General features: G+C 54.6%; 2 protein-coding genes and 1 long non-coding RNA gene across 4 annotated transcripts; 2 read left to right on the forward strand and 1 right to left on the reverse strand.

The window, feature by feature from the left end:
* Window positions 1-312: 312 nt before the first annotated feature.
* Window positions 313-9,708, reverse strand: SGCA (sarcoglycan alpha). Its single transcript, XM_086687018.1, has 10 exons — window positions 9,657-9,708; window positions 8,694-8,813; window positions 8,442-8,596; window positions 8,207-8,279; window positions 7,665-7,863; window positions 7,234-7,396; window positions 6,102-6,310; window positions 5,908-5,934; window positions 771-963; window positions 313-499 (listed from the first exon to the last, which is right to left on the reverse strand). Exons 1-9 carry the CDS (start codon window positions 9,691-9,693, stop codon window positions 783-785), a joined length of 1,164 nt encoding a protein of 387 aa, XP_086543144.1. The 5' UTR covers window positions 9,694-9,708; the 3' UTR covers window positions 313-499; window positions 771-782.
* On the forward strand, window positions 4,398-5,299 carry LOC147574276 (histone H1.9-like). 2 transcript variants are annotated; one of them, XM_086687020.1, is made up of 2 exons: window positions 4,399-5,035; window positions 5,066-5,299. In XM_086687020.1, the coding sequence occupies exons 1-2, from the start codon at window positions 4,632-4,634 to the stop codon at window positions 5,217-5,219; spliced, it is 558 nt and encodes a 185-aa protein (XP_086543146.1). In that variant the 5' UTR covers window positions 4,399-4,631; the 3' UTR covers window positions 5,220-5,299. The 2 variants fall into 2 exon arrangements, with proteins under 2 accessions (XP_086543145.1, XP_086543146.1); XM_086687019.1 differs by having other exon boundaries at window positions 4,398-5,299.
* Window positions 9,709-10,597: 889 nt separating the features above from the next.
* On the forward strand, window positions 10,598-18,094 carry LOC147574277 (uncharacterized). Its single transcript, XR_015243725.1, has 2 exons — window positions 10,598-10,767; window positions 17,768-18,094. It is a non-coding gene; the product is annotated as an uncharacterized LOC147574277 (long non-coding RNA).
* Window positions 18,095-18,757: the final 663 nt, after the last annotated feature.

Genomic DNA, 18,757 nt, shown 5'->3' on the forward strand with positions numbered 1-18,757 from the left:
CTCTGCCACGTGCTTGCTCTGTGACCTTGGGCAAGTTGCTTACTCTCCCTGGGCCTCAGTTTCCTCATCTATATAATGGGGATAATGACGCATCACTATCAGGTTCACGTGAGGATTCAGACCAGGGCCACAGGTAGCAGGTCCCTCCCTCTTTCTTCCAGAGAAGGTGAGAAAACAGCAAAACGCCAAGAGTCCAAAGGGCAGGCTGGCAGCCCCTGGCTGACTCTGAGGGCTCCCAGGAGGCAGAAAGGGAAACTGAGGCAGCGAGTGCTGGTGGGAGGCTGCTGAGAAGAAGGTGCTGGTGGCAATAGGTGAGCAGAGCGGCAGCTATTTATTCTGGGGGTCCTGACCCCAGGCACCCTCACCTCCCCCACTGCCGTCTCTCTGCTTGTTCCAAGCCTGGGGGCCATGAGGCCAGGAGCCGGAATCAGGAGGAAGGATGTGGCTGTGGGTCGGCTGCTCTGTGCATGGGGGGAGAAAGGAGGATGAGGCTCTGGACCTGGAACGGCAGAGGGAAGGGATGAGGGGCCATGAGGCCCAGGCCCTGGTCCTCCTGCCCTCCTGGCCACCCCAGACCTCTGACCCCGAGTGTTTGGCCCTGTGGGGCACAGCCCTGGCCCTGCCGAGCAACCCCCACCGGTACCTCAGAGGAGCGGGCAGGTCTGTGTGCCCCTTCCCTGGACCTCACCCTCCCCACCGTCTACCCCAGCCTTGAGACAGAAGCCACCTTGTTCCCCAAAATGAGGCTGGCACCGCCCACCCGGACCCACCTGACTGTGCCCTCAGTGCTGGTCCAGGATGAGGGGCACCTGGGCGCTGTCCACCCGGGGGGGCAGCCGCTCGCCCGTGCGCACGTTGAACATGGGCAGTGTGGAAAGCGGCCGGGGCACCTCACGGCTGGATGCCATCTGTCGTAGTTCCTCCGTGTTCCCGCGGATCGTGCAGTGGTGGACCATCTGGATGCTGGGGGCACAGAGCCGGCAGAGTCATCAGCCCTGGGAGTCAACCCCGGTGAGATGCAGCATGCCGCTGGCTGCGAGCCCCCCTGCCACCTCCCCCACCTGGTATGTAGGGGGAAGCTCGCACACACGACAGGTGAGGGGAGGACAAACTGGAAGGTCTTCGGTGACAGCTCAGTGGCCAGTCATGGGAGCAGAAGCCGTGGCTGCAGACGGCCTGGATTCAAAGCTCTGTGTCCCTGGCAAGTTGCTTAACCGCTCTGCACCTCAGTTTCCCCAACCGTAAAATGGGGATAATAATAGGACTACCTTCTAGCGCTGTAGCAGCAATTAGGGGAGAAAAGTGTTTTTAGAAAGGCGCCTGGAGCATGGTAAGAGCTTCCGGGATGCTAAGACATGAAGAGATACCCACGGTGGATATATTATTTCCAGAGGCCGGTGTCTGCTGGGCTTTATGTACTGATGACCCTGTAGGACCCGTCCAGCACTCAGCTACCTCCCCTAATACTCTCTCCTACCACTGACCGTCCAGCCCTCCCCGCCTCATCCCTGTCTTAGTCTGGCAAACCTACCCCCTCTCTCTTCCCACCTCCCACTTTTGCTCATGCTCTCTCCTGCCTGGCCTTGACAGTATCATCTTCTGGCTCCTCCCATCTAGCCTCCCTTGCCTTTGTACCTTGACCCCTCTCAACCTGCTCCAGTCTGCCCCCAGCACCAACTAGCTCTGGACACTGAGTCTCTTCTTTCTGTCTTTATTTCAGACCAAGGCTCCTTGAGGCCTGCACCAAGCCCCGGGCTCAATGGGCCTGGAATCCCCGCGTCCTTCCTGAACTCAGTTTCTTCCCAGAAGGCTCAGCCTCGTTCTCATCTGACAAGTCTCATGAGCTTGCTTTCCGCTGTCTGGGGCAAGCTTTAGTTCACTCTGAGAAGGAGGGTCGCACAATGTAACCTAGCACGAAGACTTGCTTTGGGTTCGAATGTGAGTTCTACTCCTTACTGGCTGTGTGACCTTATGCAAGTCACTTAACTTCTCTGTGCCACGATTTCCCCGACTGTAATGCGGTTGCTGTGCAAATTAAATGAGTTAATGCAGGGAAAACAAATCTCGCCTGGTCAGCATCACGGCAAGCGGCAGCTAATATTACAGGGAGCTTGCTGTTGCTATCATAATTATCAATGTTGTTTTGTTATAGCGGGCGCACTGCTGTGCTTAGCCTCCAGTAAAGGGATGTTTCCAAGCCCCTTTCCACGAACCCACCCACATTTGTGAGTCCAACTTGGAGATATTTTCCCAGACTACTGGTTGCCAGGTGAGACAGCACGAACCTTTCATCACAAACAATAAAGGGCTGGGGCCCTAGGCAGGGCGGAAGCTACCCTACTTGCCTCTGGGCTACTGATCAAATGGGGAAGGGGCAATGACCCCCACCCCTGTCCAAGTCTCAGTTAGTGGACTGAGCTAGACTCCAGCTAGACTCCGGCTAGAACCTGACAGATGAGACGACAGGTCAGACTCTCTAGCTTCACGCCGAACGGGCCACACTCCTCCTCGGGGGTGGGGGAGTAGGACCAAGTCCCGTCTGGTTGGCGGGAGGGGGTGGGGTCACCCTAGAAGGCCAGGGTAGGATCCAGATGAGCTCTTGAGTCTGGAATTTGGCAAGCAGAGTTGTCCAAAACACAATTTTCCATTCCCAGGCAAGGGGAGGCTGAGGGAGAAAGGAAGTAAGAAACATGTGGATGCTTAGGGCTGGAGGCAGCTGGGCAGGTAATGCCCTCAGTAGGAGAAGGGCCTGAGTTAATGGGCCCCCTCCCTGCCCCCAGCCCCACATCTGGGTCTCATTACTCTGGCAACACACACAGGTGGAAAATGTTCTGGGGGATGTTTTTCCAGAGCAGGAGGAGAAGCCAGACCCGCACCGCCTTCTCCCACAGTCCTTCCACATCAGCACTTGGACAGACGAACGAAGGGGCAGGCATTCCTACACATGCACACACACACACACACACACACACACACACGGCCCACTACCAACACACAACGCTCGAGCCCTGTCTCTGGCACACAGACCACACGAGAGGGTCAGGCTGGACGGCTTTCTGGCCAGCAAAATCTGATACGGACAGCAGAATCACAATTTGCGGTTTGAAAAAAAAAAAAAAAAAGAAAAGAAAAAAGGTAGTTGCAAAAAACTTTTGAAAAAATGGTAGACATTGAACAAGCAAAAACAAGAATTGAATTTGTGGAAATAAATCGACGCAAGATCCAAACCAGCAAGGGCTAATATGGCACCTGGTAAACCCGGGGATTGATTCAAACTTGATGAAGATTTTCTGATACCTTCGGAGCTACAACACTGACCCAGGAAAGCTGGCCACTGGTGGAAATATCTGGTCAGAAGAGAATTTCCACAATGGCAGAAGATGTGAGTGATCAAATTGGGCACGGCCAAAAAAATGGAAGAATGAAATCTTCCTTGAAAAACGTACATGGAAAATCCTCCACCTCTCTGGGAAAAAATTCTATCAAATAAAAATGAGAATAAGAGGGGCGCCTGGGTGGCTTGGTCGGTTAAGTGTCCGACTTCGACTCAGGTCGTGATCTCATGGTCCGTGAGTTCGAGCCCCGCATCGGGCTCTGGGCTGACCGCTCAGAGCCTGGAGCCTGTTTCAGATTCTGTGTCTCCCTCTCTTTCTGCTCCTCCCCTGTTCATGCTCTGTCTCTCTCTGTCTCAAAAATAAATAAACGTTAAAAAAAATTTTAAAAAAAAATGAGAATAAGAAAAAAAAAAAAAGCAGAGGCTTTCCATTGCTTTGTGGTCAAAGATGACCAAGGAATCAAATCGACCTAGGTAAGTTGAAGAAGTACATTTCCGTTCACTCTGGAAAATATTTTCCCCATAAAAATTCACAACTGTTGATGGGGCACCTGGGTGGCTCAGCTGGTTAAGCATCTGACTCTCGATTTCAACTCAGGTCATGATCTCATGGTTTGTGAGTTTGAACCCCGCATAGGGCTCTGCGCTGACAGCACAGAGCCTGCTGGGGATTCTCTCTCCCTCTCTCTCTGCCCCTCGCCTCCTCTCAAAATAAATAAATAAACTTAAAGAAAATTCACAAATGTTGGTATAATTCTGATTCTAAAAGTGTTTCTATTCCTCAACCCAATGGGGTGCGATGGTGGGGTCAAAATGGTGGGTTGGAAACCAGGGTCTCAGAACACCCTGAAATCAGCTGGCACATTCGTTTCAAAACACGCATGCGGATGGGAGGCCCCACACCTCAGCCCTTCTTCCCGGGGTACCTGGCTTGTCAGATGCCCACACTATCTGGCAGCTCCCATCTGCACCTCCCAGGAGGGAACGACGGGACTATTGTGACCCTCACAGGATTCTGGTGACCTCACAATGTCCCCCTGAGGTCACCACAGAGATAACCTTGCCGCCTCCTGCACCTGAGGCACAAGTCTGTGAGGCCAGCCGTGGGTGATCATTCTTGGTCCTCCTTCTGGCCACCCAGGGGAAGGCTTGGGCCGGAGCCCTCTGCGGGCGGAAGCCTCTGAGGGAACCAGGAGCAGAGACTCACCTCACCCACCGAGGAGAGACCGAGGGGAGACTTCCGGCCACCACCCTGGAGGTCCTTGCGCCTAGTTCCCTTCACCCGCCCCAGGGAGAGATGCAGAAAAACACTTTGCTGCCGCCCGCATCTCCACCCTTGGCCTTGAACGCTCTGCAGGGTGCGGGCCGGCAGGCCAGCCCATCCGGAGCCCCTAGCGAGAGTGAGACTGAGTGCCCAGCCAGCCCCAAAGTCTGCCAGAAGCCCAGCATATCCAAGGTGATCCTGGGGGTTGTGGCCCACAAGGGGGCGCACAGACACGTGACGCTGACCACGCTGAAGAAGGCCGTCGCCACCGCAGGCTACAACATGACCCAAAACGCCTGGCACTTCAAGCGAGCGGTCAAGGGGCTGGTGGACAAAGGCATGCTCAAGCAGGTGACCGGCAAGGGGGCCCTGGGCTCCTTCCGCATTGGCAACAAGTATGCCTCCAAGGTCAAGGGCAGGTCCCAGAGCCGGCGCCAGTCTGGGCAGCGCCGGTCTGGGCAGCGCAGGTCTGGGCAGCGCCGGTCTGGGCAGCGCAGGTCTGGGCAGCGCCGATCCGGGCAACGCCGGCCTGGGCAGCGCAGGTTGCAAGCAGGCTCCCAGAAGGGGCACAAGCGACTAAACAAGGGGGTTCGCAGGGTGGCCAGATGCCGCCGCAATTAACGAGGCAGGCCAGGCAAGCAGGCAGGGGTGCCAGGCCCGCCAAAGGCTCAGTGCAGTGGAAATAAAAGGAGCCTAACTTATTTCACATCTGCCTCCTGGAATCTTTGGGGCTCAAGGGGGTGGGAGGGGAAGAAGGCTGGGAACAGAGGAGGGTAAGGCCGTGGGGAGCTGGCACCTGGGCAAAATAAGGGTGAGATGGATTTGGGAAGGGCTGGGGGAATTGAAAGCATCCACAGACATTAGCTAGTTCAATGACAACATCAGTGATGTTGCAGGTGGAGAAACCAGGGCCAGAGAGCGTCATGGTAATTGTGTGACAGAACCCAGCCTGGAACCATACATGGTGTGAGAGTGTCTGTGTGTGTGTGTGTGTGTGTGTGTGCAGCCTCTTAGGTTGCTTCTCACCGCCCCCCCCCCCCAGGGTGGCAGCGAGCCCCCAGACCTGGCTGGCTCCCCACCCTTGCCCATCCCAGGTTAAAGTCTCCCGTGGAGACCAGGAAATGAGAAGGCTGGGTCAGGGAAGGTCAAGCCCAGCAACCAGTCAGCCCAGAACTGGAGCTCAGAGGCCAGGAGCGGACCCCATCATCCCAGGGCAATCTGGCTTGTCTGTGCTGCTCATGGAGGTTAGAGGGTCCACCCCAACAGTCTAGGGGGGCTCCCACCCAGCCCCCCGCTTTCCCCTACTCACTCAGAGGTGGCCAGGTCTCTCTTCAGCCTGTGGGAAAGCAAGGGAAGGGATTAGTTATTACCCATAAGCCTCTCCTGGTTCCAGGCCAGGCAAGAGGTCCCCACTCCTTTCCTGGATGAGGACCTTGCTCCCTGAGAGGTCTGTGTACCTGGGCAGCCACAGTGCCCTCCCTGCCCTCTGTCCCCCACACTCACCGTCCCTCCCGCCGGCAGCACATGATGTAGGCCAGCAGCAGGGTGAGTAGCAAAGCCACCAACAGTGGCACCAGGAGGGTGACCAGCGCATCAGTGAGGAAGTCTCGGGCCGTGGCCTCAGTGGGTGGGCAGAAGAACGGGTCATGTTCCAGAATCCCATCGCCTGGGGTGGGCACGTCATCTGCAGGCTCTGGCACTGTCTTATCCACCTGCTCAGAGAGCCCAGTTGGCTAGACACAGAGACCCCACGGGGACAGGGCAGGGGTGCCCCCATGCCTGCCTCCCCCACCTTGACCTAGCAGGACAAGCACTGGAATAAGAACCAAGACAGAAAATCTAGGAGAGACAGGTCCATACAGTGGTTAGAGCACACCTCTAGGGTCCTCCCGCCTGGGTTCGAATCCTGATTCAGACAAATGCTATGCTGGATGACTTACCTCCAGCTGCCTCAGTTTCTTCCCCTGCAAAGTCAGAATGCTAATAGTGGTACCTGTCTCTGGGGTGGTGGGGAGGGTAAGACATGTTGATTGGATAGTGCTAGCACACAGCAAGTGCTCAGAGTTGTTGATTATCAGTCTTTGGCCGCACTGTCGGTCAATTCACAGGGACAGAGTATTCCAGGGGTTCCCAGCCCGGGGAGCCGGGGTCTCTAGGAACCCTAGATAATTCTGTTCAATATCCCAAAGGGCAGTAGCGAGCATCTTTGGTTTATAACTTGGAGGTGGAAACTATCTGGAAACTATCCCAGGCAGATTTGGACACCTTGGAAGGAAGCAGACAGAGCTGTCCCAAAGAGTACCCTTGTGGGGAAAGGGTGCTGGAATTGCTCTACGGGAGCGAAGTTTCCAACTATTGGAGACTGCTGGAGCCGGGAGATGCCTTTCCTGGATTATGGACTCTGTCGCCCTCTCGTGGGACGAGGTGGAACTTCGGAACGCGCGCATTAGAGCACGGCGGGGTGGGGGGAGGGAGCGGGGTGTGGGGAGGGGGCGGGGGGGGGGTTGCTGTTGAGCGCAGTGTCTACTCAGAGAAAGAAACAGGAACAGAGAGATGGGGTGGGGAAGAAGGGTAGGGGGGAGACTGATGGGGGGCATGCCCCATCCCCATCCCCAGAGCCAGGGCCCCTCCTCACCAAGGACACATTGCACCAGTCCACACGAAAGTGAGGTGCCAAGGTGTCGTAGCAGGACAGAAGCGGAGGCTGGCCCTGGGCACAACGAGCATGGCTGTCGGGAGATGCCACCATCTTCAGGCAGGTGGAGAAGGGTGAGGCCGAGCCCACCTTGATGTAAACCCTGGGCCCAGATAGAAGCCACGGTTAACAAATTGGGGAGGGGATGTACACTGGGCACTGGAGGTTTGGGGGTTGCGGGGCCACCTTGAGACCTGGGTTATGAGTGAGAGTACATAGCTCCACATCCTTCTAGGGGGCCTTACACTCCCACGAATGTCTTTGGATAGCTGGATCGTCTACGTCCTCGTAGGGTACCAGGGAGTGCGCCGTTTGGGGTAACTAAGGTTTGGGCTCCTCCTCCAGGTGGCCCTCCCGGATTGCACGCTTACCCTTCCTTGCGACCCTCAATGGGAAGGGGGACGCGACCCCCACGGTCCAAGGCAGAGGTAACGTTGAGTATCTGGAGCTCCCCTGACTCCCAGAGCCCTCCCAAGGCTGTGAGGAAGCGACTGGCGGGCGTCGAGGGCAGCACTTCCTCCACATCGTGGCTTCGAACCAGGAACTCAGCCTGGTAAGGCAGCAGGGGGCCTGGAAATGCCAGGTTGGCACCCAGTTCTGCATGGATCCTTCCCAAGCCTCCCCCCCAACCCACACTCAAGCCCCTCCCCATGCCCCCTGACTCCTCCCTTCCTCCCTAAAATCCCCATGCATCACAGGCCCCAAATGCCCTCCCTGTGGCCTCAACGACTTGCCCAAGGCCCCACGCACTGTCAGCAGAACGGCCAGTTTATACAACTCTAGAGCCCTCCCATGATGCCCGGCTCCCACTACGCCCAAGTGTCCCCTTCACACCCCCCTCCCTCCTTCCAAGGGAAATCCCCCAAGACGGGCTTGGTGGGCGGGAGTGGGGCAGGGGTATGGCTGGTGGTACCTTCTGGGTCTCCAATCAACAGCACCAGCCTCTGCCAGGTGGTGTCAAAGCTGTCCCGATTGTACGCTATGACCTGGCAGGGGGAGGGGATGGGGAAGAGGGCTGAGGGACGGGGTTAGGGGACAAGACATGTGGAGAGGACAGAGACGCCCTCACCTAAGAGGCATCTAAATTATGTAAATGAACATGAACGAATGCCCACATGGGACCCAGCCACTGGGGTCCCTGCTGGTACCTCGATGACCTGGCGCCCACGATCTTCTGGGGTGGGGGTGCCGTAGAGGAAGCCAGGGTGGTGGGGGCTGCGCTGGGTGTAACGGAGCCACCGAGGCAGGTCTGGGTGTCCCTGGAGGTGGGCGTGGTAGGTGATAGGGACGGTGGGTGGGACATCTGGTGAAAGGGAGGAGATTGGAGAAATGACCGGAGCCTTCGCCAGCCCCTGGCCAGTCCCCAGCCGTCCACCCAACGCCCTTGGGGCCCCTCTCACCAACGTGCTCAGAAAGACTGGGGAAGGTTTCCTGGTCCAAGGTGTGCACAAAGACGCGGCCCACAAGAGGCTGCAAGGTGGTCTGCTGGGCCTCGGTGTCCCCCAGCCCTGCCAAGAGACCTGTGGGGACCCCAGAACCCCCAAACACACGCATCAGCCCTAGTATCAGCCAGGGGATAAGCTCCTGGTGCCCCTAAGAGACAGAAGTGGTGGTAGCGGGGGCGGGGGGGCGGGGGGGCTCTCAGGAAAGGACAGGGTGGGGCCTGGCTGTGACAAGTCCTAGACCTTTGTTGGTTTGGGTTCGTGGGAGCCCCCTCCCCCACTCATTTTAGGCTTCCTTGGAGGAGTCACAGTGGGCGGGGACTGCTGTCGGCCTGAGAGGGGTGTGAGATGGGGGGGTGGTGTATGTGTGTTAAAGGCACTTGGAAAAGAACCCTTAAGAATGCTGGGTGTCTGGGAGGCTGGAGGGGAGGGGGAGAGGGAAGGAAATTTTGGAGGAGGTGGGTAGCCATTCTGGAACCCTCTCCCCTTTCCCCGCATACACGGGGAGAGGGACCCACAGGAGAGGCCAGGAAAAGCTGAGCCAGTAGGATCCTGTGCCCCAGGGAGAGTATTTGCCCCAGCGGGCCCCCACACCCTCACGGCCAAATTTAGCCTGGGCCTAGAAAGAAGGCAGACCAGCCAGCCCATTAAAGGGCCCATGACGTTCCGGGCCTGTGCCGTCAGGCCCACCTCGGCCTAGGGCACCCCACCCTTCAGAGCTCCCGGCCCCCCACTTCCCGGAGCCCTGCTCCCAGCCCCATTTCCCTGGACCTCCCACCGGACACAGCATTAACACCCCAAAGTCCTTCTGGCTCCTGCCCCCAGACTCCTCCCCTGAGGGACCTCTGTACTTTCGCCTCTCCACCCCTAAATCCTGTCCCTTCATCCTGGGCCTCCTCCCAGAAGAAGGCCCCAACTTGCCCACAAGGAGAAGAATCCAGATTACTGCTGCTGCCATGGCTGCCCCAGCCTGCCCGGCCCCCGTGAGTGACAGAGACAGGAGCGGTGGGGAGGAGAGAGGGAGGGGAGGAGGGAGGGGAGGAGGGAGGGAGGGAGGGACAATGGGGAGGTGTCCCAGAGCAGCTGGCCCCAGCTTCTGCCGGCGGGTCCCTCCCCATTCCCACCCAGAGCAGGCACTGACCCTGGGGTGGACACTCTCTTCACATGACAAGGTCCCTCCAACGATCCCCTCCAGGTGGTCACAGAATGTTTTCCAAGCCACTAACCTGATTCCCCCCTAAAAACACTAAGGGCTCCCCCTTGCCCTGAGTGTCCGGCTGTCGATGGCTTTCAGACCCTGCCTGTGCCTGGCCCTCCTGTCCAGAATCCCCTCCTCTCCCCACTACCGACCACACACACACTACCCCAGGGCTTCTGCACAGCCTCGCCCCACCCCTGACACACTCCCCTAAGCCTCCCAAGTGCCTTGCACAAGCTTAGAGTTCCCTTCCTGCCCTCCTCCGGCCTGCACACTCCGTCACCCGTCACCTCGCAAGGACTCGGCACAGGCCTCCTCTCCTCCCTGAAGTCTCCCTTTGCCCCCTCCTTCCGCTAGGCTGAGCTGGGTGGCCCCTTGGCCCCTGTGCACAGCATCGCGGGGCGGACCAGAGCCTTATTATCTTTGTATCCCTGGATCTGGCGCAGGCAGGTGTAGGGGACTAGGTGACGGCCTCCTTACGAGTACGCTGAACAGCGGGGTGCCTGTTCACCCAGCCCGTGTCCCCAGACCCAAGTACTCCCAGCGTGTACCCCAGGTCTGGGAAGACAGACTGCAGCCTGCAGGCCTGGACGCACATCCTCCCCTTGACCACTCAGCTGGAGACGGGGGGCGTGAAAAACTCAATTGCCCTCTCTAGGCTCTGTTCCGGCAACTACAACTTGGCCAGGACGCTGCTTACCTCTCCACGCCCTTGTGAGGAAGCCTCAACATCATGGACTCTGGCGCATGCGTACAGAGCACCTACCGCGTGCCAGGCACAGAGGAAGCCTCGACGGGCAGCACCCTGCCCCCCACGGAGCTTGCACACCACCGGTGGGTAATGACAGGTAATCCCCCGCCTGCCACTCTGCTCCAGGCTTTACGGACATTTCCGGGCAGTAACTCTTTCCATTCCCCCAGCAGTTCCGTGAGGCCAGTGTTATTTCATCCCCATTTTCAGGTGCGAAAAGGGAGGCATGAGGGCCGCTTGGCTTCCCCAAGGCCATGCTCCTGACCAGCTGAACACATGTGAACCACTCAGCCCAGTGCCCTACTCAACCCCCGTGGCGGCGGCTGCTCTTGCTGGTGGGGCACCCTTCCCCCTCCTTCTTGCTTCTGCCCAAGGATCTTGGTCCAGGCGCGAAGGGGGTGGGATGCCCTTCTCTTTGGGGGCTTCTTGGAGCAGACAGAGGGGACTCTCCCCAGCTGCCCTGAGGAGGAGGCAGAGACCCACAGGTGCCAGGGTTCCAAAATGCTCTGTGTTCGGTGAGCACCCCTCCCGGGCCCTGAGATGAAGGGCCCTGGCATCTCACCGCCATACCCAACACCCCATGCAAGGGTGGTGGGGCCCGAGGGACAGAGTGTCGGCCTGCCAGCGGGAATGACCAGCACGTAGGCAGCTTACTTAGTCCTCGTCTTTTTTGCTGTCTCTCCACCTGACCGTCCCGCCCGTCCCTGGAGAGCCACCAAATTCCAGAGTCAGCGTCCACTCAGGCTCTCAGGCAGGGCAGGCTTTGTCCCAGAATCACCTTGGCACCTATCCGCCTTCTCAGAGATGGAGGGCACGAGGGAGAAAGGTTCTGGAGAAAGCACAAATGTCAGAGGGCTCTGGGCGGGGGAGGGGGCAGGCAGAGGTGCCAGAGACTGGCTGGCGGCCCAGGCCTCAGCCCCTCCGTGGCTCCATGTGACTCCTCTGCTATATTTGGAGTGACCCACTCACACCCTCCGCTGTTTTCAGGTAGCAGGGCCCGAACCCAGTGCAGCCAGGCCCACAGAGGCCAGCTTCCTTACGGATCCTTTTCCCCTCCGCCTCCAAACCAGGGGACCCGGGGACTGTGCCAGGGGTCAGCTGGAAGTCCCCTGTGGCCCACCAGAGGACCTCTCCCACTCAGAGCTGTCTGGATGGTAACCTGCCTCTGTAACTCTCAACACCTGTGTTCCTTGGGAGCCTGGGCGGGGGGGGGGGGGGGGGGGGGGGGGGGCGGACAGAGAGTGGGGTCACACATCCTTCAACTTCTTACTTTGCAAATTTTACCTAAAACTGAAGTCCACAGCCCCCCCCCCCCCCCCCCAGTGGCTCAGTCGGCTGGGCCACTGACTTCGGCTGAGGTCATGACCAATCATGATCGTTCGTGAGTTCAAGCCCCGCGTCGGGCTCTGTGCTGACAGCTCAGAGCCTGGAGCCTGCTTCAGATTCTGTGTCTCTCTCAAAAATAAATAAACATTAAAAAAAAAAAAAAAACTAAAGCAAAACCAAAAACAAAGCCAAAGTCTACAGAATTTAAGAACGAACTGCCACGTACCCATCCCCCAGCTTCAATAGTTAGCAGCTCGTGGCCAATCTCCCGTCACATATACGACACCCGACTTTCCCTCCTAATTTCCTCTGTCAATACTTTGGCATGTATCTTTGAAAGATAATGACTCTTTTTTAAACAAGCACAATCGTTACACCTAGTGCCTTAGTATTCCTTAAAGTTAATAATAATTCTTTAAATCAGATCTATAATGTTCAGATTTCCATCTGTCAAAAATGTCTTTTTTTTTTTTACAATGCATTTGTTTGAATCAGGATCCAAATAAGTACACACACTGCAACCGATTAATGTGTCTCCTTTATATCTCTTTAAATCCATTGGTTCCCTATCCAATCCTCTCTCTCTCTCTCTCTCTCTCTCTCTCCCTATCTTTTTTCTTGAGGGAACCAGGTCATTTGTTGTGCAGTTTTCGTCTGGGTTTTGCTGATTTGCATCTCTAGTGTGTTCTTTAACATGTCTCTCTGGCCTCTGTACTTCCTGTAAATTGTATTTCCTGTACATTGTTATTTCCTGCAAATTGTAGTTGGATTGAGAGTCCTGATCAGGTGTAGGTTCTATATTCTTTAGCAAGACCGCTTCACAGATGGTGGTATTGCTTCTTCCATCCCGAAGCACGGGCAACCACTGATGCTCTGTGCCTCATCTATCAGCCTTTCTCCGCCCCCCTCCCCAAAATGGTGATATTCCCATTCAATCACTCCTTCCTTTATTGGCTGGAATAATTCTAGACCCAGCAATTTCCTCTCACTTACTGTTTGGTTACTGAGTGGTATGAAGGCAAGGTGGGATAAATACTTGATTCTGTTCTTGTATTTACCAATTTTGAGGTAATGAATTGATTCTCTAGCATCCCTCGAACTTTGGCCGGTTAGCTTTTTTAAAAAACGTTAGTAGCACAATTATGACTTTATGGCTTTAAACATATTTGATCTTCAATCCACGGTGACTGGTATCGCTCCTGACCTTCATACTGTCCCTTCATGAGCTCCCGCTGTGGCCCCCTCCCGCTGGAGCATCCTTCTGGGGCGACTGCATCCTTCTGGGTCATCTCTGCATCTCAGTGTCTCAGCCTGGTCTCCACCTGTGCCACCCGCACCTGTCTCCCCAGCCTTCCACCTGACCTCCGCCTGTCAATGTCTCAGTTTAAGTCCTCTGGTCCTTTGTCCCTGGCTCTGCCCATCTCAGTGAATATTTCCTGAATGAATGAATGATTGAATGAATCAATGCATCATCTCCCCAACTCTCTCAATCTACTCTGTCTCTGTGAGCCTCTTGATTTCTGAAGGCCATATTTTCTTCGTCTGTATCTGCAACCGGGGGTTATTTGTTGTCACGAGGGACAAAGGAAAGGGATTCTCATCATTGTGATCTGATTGTCGCATCTGCCTCCCAGACTCCACCCACATCTTTCCTCCCCTCCTCTTCACCGCCCCCAGCCCACAACAAAGGATGTGATCTGTCAGTCTGCCACGAGAGGGCGCGTTCGCGGCTGCGACCCGGACCTGCGCCTGCGCAATGTTGGGACGGAGCAGGGCCTGGTGGGGGCGGGGGGAGGGGTCGGGTAGGGGGGCGGGGGGAGGGGCGGGAGCGCCCCGCCCCGGGTTGGGGATGCGCGTCACTAGTGTTGGCTGAGAACCGCAGTTAGAGGAGGCGACGCTAGAGGAGGCGACGCAGGAGGAGGCCGACGGCCTCGAGCCTTACCTCGTCCTCCCCTTCCGGGTCCAGAGGATGTTCTTCCAAGTGGGGAGGAGAATCCGCATGGAGGCAGGGAACTGGACACAATGCCCTCTTCCCCACCATCCTCATCATTTGTTATCAACCCTCTGACTTCCAAGCACGTCTATCTTTGCCCACGGCATTGGGGGCACCAGTCTGAGGACCTAAGGGTACCCAGAATCCGCCCTTTATCCTTGAACTTCAGCCCTCAAAGAGGTTTCTTGAAGCCTTGTGACCGCCCAGGGCAGTCAATCCTGAGTCTGAGAATCCCAGAGACCATCCCTGACCAAACTTTTTAGCTTACAGGAGAAACAGAGAAGGGGAGGGGACAGTCAGAAGTCTCACAGCACAGCATTCTGCCCAGCTAGCTCTCCGGACACGGACACGCACACGCACGGAGCGGAGGGGAGACACTCCTTCCCTGGAAAGCGGGGGTAATAAGAACCAATGAGATAATGGAAGCCAAAGTGCTTTGTAAACTGTATAAAGCTCTGGAGAAAGGAAGGGGTCTTTTATTTATTTATAGCTGACGGTGCAAGACAATAGCTGCCCAGGGCCAGCCCACTGGCGCAGCCCGAGAGCTGGAAGAAGTCAGATTTAGAAGCTACTGCTCAGTGATAGAAGGATTAGGGAAAATAAAAGAAAGGAACTCTCTGACATTTTTCGCGGATGGTATGATTATTTATATAGAAAATCCAAGAGATACTACAGGCATGTTATGAGGGCTATTAAGGGAGATCAACAAGGTTGCTGGACCAAAATTAACATCCAGATGCGATTAAAATACCAAATGCCACGGTGTTCCTGGACACTCGCAATGTTACTGGAAACTGTAATATATTTTTTTTTAAATAAATTATTAACAATACTATTAAGATTGGACAGAACCCTGAAAAAACCGCGCGGATCCTTATGAAGAAAAACTGTGAGCCATAAAACTATAAAAACTCTAGGCTATAAGAGGAAAAAGTGGAGAGATGTATTGAATTTAGGGGTGAGAAGCCTCAGTGTCCTGAAAACAGCTCTCTCCGTATTAATCTTCTGATTCGATGCGAGTCCAATAAATACGCCAATAGGACTTTGCAGAGTCAGGCAAGGCTCTTCTAAAATTCATACGGAAGAGCTGGGGACCAAGAGGCCAGACAGTTCTGAAAAAGAATAAACCCCTGACAGATACCAAGACTTCTTTGAAAGCGATATTAATGAAAACAATGTGGTATCAGTGCCGGGCTAGACAAAGAGATCAATAGAAGAGACTGCCCAGAAACAGATCCAAGCATATGTGGGAACGTGATTTATGATGTCAGCGGCATTGCGACTCCGTGAGAGGGAATAGGCTATGTAATAAAAAGGGTCTGGAATTTTTAAAATAATAATAAACAAAAGGTTAGCGTCCAAGATAGAGAAAGAACTCCTGCAAGCCAATAAGGAAAGCACAGACGTTTCGAGTGCCACCCCAAATGGCATTCTTTCCCTTCCTCCCTGCTCATGGAACCCTGGTCTGATTCAGGAATCAGGAGTCTAGGCTTTTGAGAAGGCTGGGCCTTCCCCAGCTGCGTCAGGTGAACGGCGATCGGTCTACATATAGCATAATTCAGTTCCTCCGGTCCGTGGCTGGCTTAGGGGTGGACGTGTATGCGATTCTGGCCGCCAAGACCAGAAGGGAGATCTCCCGTGGGGCCTCTGGAAGAAAACGTCCACTTCCTTCTACCTTCTGGACGTTTGTCGGCACACGACACCTGGAGCAGAGGCCACTTTTGTGGACCATGAGGGGCTGGTCCAAAGAGGCAAGCCACCGTGATGAGGAGGATATTGTGGAAAGATGGAAAGAACCTGGTCCTTGACTGTCACAGCTGAGATTCTGAATTAACCAACCCTAGGACTTCTTGCTATAAGGAGGCAACAAAATTCCTTTTTTGCTTAAAGCACATCTAGTTGGGCTTTTTATAACTTGTATCAAAAGGTGCAACAGGGGCGCCTGGGTGGCTCAGTCAGTTGGGCGTCTGCCTTTGGCTCAGGTCACGACCTCACGGTTCAGGAGTTCAAGCCCCGTGCGTCGGGCTCTCTGCTGTTGGCACGGAGCCGGCTTCAGATCCTCTGTCCCCCCTGCCCCCGCTCCCCCACCTCTCTGCACCTCCCCCACTTGCACGTGCACTCTCTCTCTCAAAAATAAAATAACACGTTAAAAAAAAAAAAAAAAGGTGCAATGGATAGCAAAGGAGACGGTCAGAAGCAATTCGACCAGAGGGAACCCAGATGGCCAACAAGGACGAGAGAGTGCTCGACTTCTCGCAGGCAGGGGACGCAGGCTCAGATGAGATACTGCTTCACACCCATCAGACCGACAAAAATAAAAAGTCTCCCAAGAGCAGCTGTTGGCAAGGATGTGGTCAGACAGGACATCTTGTACAAACGTTGGTGGCGAGGGCACAAAGTGGAGCCCTCGCTGGGGAGAGCAGTGGGGTGGAACCAGACAAGTTGAAAGTGTGCCTGCCCACGCCACCTCTCTGCTCCGAGGTGTACCTTCTCCGGACGGGCTCACGCGAGTACCGGGGTGTTCATTGCAGCCCTGTTTATAATGACGAAACACAGAAACACCTCAAACGCCCTTCAGTAGAGAGGAACTGATAAATAAATTGTGGCTTATTCCCCTGCCGACATGACAACCAGAAGTTAAAGTGAAGGAATCGAAGCCACACATGTCGGTGTGGCTCCGCTGTGAAAGTCCCACCAAATGAGAAAAAGACACAAAATGATCTGCACGACAGGAGGGTGGTTATATACATCCCAATAATGGAAAAAGCGTTACTGTCTCCTGCTTTAGGAAGACATCAATGTGTAGGGGAAATATCAAATTATGGGCTAGACTTAATAAAGCGAGGAAATGCTGATCACAGGCTACAACACGGAGGAGCCTCAAAGATGTTGTGCCAAGCGAAATAAGCCAGGCACAAAAGAACATATGCTGTATATGATTCCGCTTGCATGGGGTACCGACAGTTGTCACATTCATAGAGACAGACAGGAAGTAGAACAGTGGTTGCCAGGGGCGAGGGGAGGAAGACACGGGGAGTTGGTGTTTAATGAGTACAGGGTTTCAATTGGGAGGACTAGAAAGTTCTAGACATGGACGGTGGTGTTGGTTGGTTGCAGGACAATGTGAATGTCCTCAACGCTACTGAACCGAACACTTCAAAGGGTTGAAAGAGCCAATTTTATGTTATTTTCCATATTTCACAATTTAGAAAAATAATAACTTGTGGGCTATAAAGGATGCATCCCAAATTTATGACGGTGGGTAGGGTGGGCAAGGGGACCCGGGAGAAAGAGAAAGCACCAGCTTCCGTGTTCTGTTCTCTTCTATGAAGGAACCCGAAGCAAAAATGATGCAAGGCTAGCATTTGTAAATTTTGTTTGTTAGGTGATTCTCTGAACTTTTCTTATTTCTAAAGAAACTCTTCAAACTGAAATTATATACGTCGTGTATCGTATATATGATATATGAGATCATACGTATCATATATGAGATCATACATATCATATATGATATATCTCATATATCATAGATATCACATATATCGTCACACTTCTTTTTTTAGAAAGAAGAGTTTTCTGAAATAGAACTGCTCTGAAGTGGCAGGATTTGTCCCCTCGAGGTCACCCGAAGCACAAGGGGTCGAAAGTGGGAGGCGGGAGAGCTGGCCTATGGAGGTTGTACCTATGCCAGGTGCCACACCAGGCTGAGCCTGCCAGGTGGGAAAGGGGCCGTCATGGGCAACATTTTCTTTTCCCTGACCCAGAGCAGGTGAGGCAAAGGCGGATGGAGGAAGGGAACTCTGAGAGCCGGTCTCCTCCTCAGGCACCCACTGCACAAGATCCAGAGAGCAGATGAAAAACAGAAGCCACCATCCAAACACAGGAATGTATATTATTAGCAGTTGGAGCAGGCACTGGTGTCCTTCGAATCCGCTGCCGACCAACTATATTGCCCAATCCTTCCGGTTAATTTTTTTCTTTGACCTCCCTGCATGTCTCTGGAGCTCCCACAGCTATGGCTGTCTGCGTTGCAAAATACATATTTACAGGCCCTCTAAGCCTGGCTAAATATAGGCTTTCTTTTAAAGCAACTGATGAGTTGGAGAAATCTTTCTTCTGTCCCATCCCTTCCCCACTCCCCAACACACACACACACACACACACACACACACACACACACACACACACTGACTCTCCTTCCACTGGTGGGCCCCAAAGGACCCCTTTCCTTGCTTAGGCAATGGGGGACTCTTGAGGCATCAACAGCAGGAATGAAAAACCCTTTGGGAAGTAGAGAAGGGAGGTCACTTTCACTTCAGGGATGACCCCAAAAGATCTGGAGGACCTTCAGGCAGGGGGCGTTTATATTTCAGAAGTCCACACAATAGACCTCAGAAGGAGGGGCGCCCTGGTGGCTCAGTAGGTTGAGCGTCCAACTCTTAATTTTGGCTCAGGCCATGAACTCACGGTTTCAGCATCAAGCCTTGCATCAGGCTCTGAGCTGAGCGTGGAGTCTGCTTGGGGTTCTCTCTCTCCCTTTCCCCCTTCTCTGCTTTCTCTCTCTCCCTCTCTCTCGCTCTCTCAAAAATAAATGGACATTACAAAAATTAATAAAAAAAAATACAGCTTAGAAGGAAACAAGAGGCTGGAAGCTTCATAAAGACCCACACGGATGGGGCGCCTGGGTGGCTCAGTCGGTTAAGCGGCCGACTTCAGCTCAGGTCATGATCTCTTGGTCCGTGAGTTCGAGCCCC

Source organism: Puma concolor, chromosome E1 (assembly GCF_028749965.1).
Source record: "Puma concolor isolate L17-30 chromosome E1, mPumCon1.1.hap2, whole genome shotgun sequence".
Lineage (NCBI taxonomy): Eukaryota > Metazoa > Chordata > Mammalia > Carnivora > Felidae > Puma > Puma concolor.

Coding starts and splice junctions, on each gene's coding strand:
- LOC147574276 (XM_086687019.1), top strand. CDS start 4,632: ATGCAGAAAAACACTTTGCTGCCGCCCGCATCTCCACCCTTGGCCTTG.
- SGCA (XM_086687018.1), bottom strand. CDS start 9,693: ATGGCAGCAGCAGTAATCTGGATTCTTCTCCTTGTGG. Junction 8,280..8,441: donor GTGGGCGCCAGGTCATCGAG/GTACCAGCAGGG, acceptor TCCCCCTGCCAG/GTCATAGCGTACAATCGGGA. Junction 6,311..7,233: donor ACTGGTGCAATGTGTCCTTG/GTGAGGAGGGGC, acceptor CTCTCTGAGCAG/GTGGATAAGACAGTGCCAGA.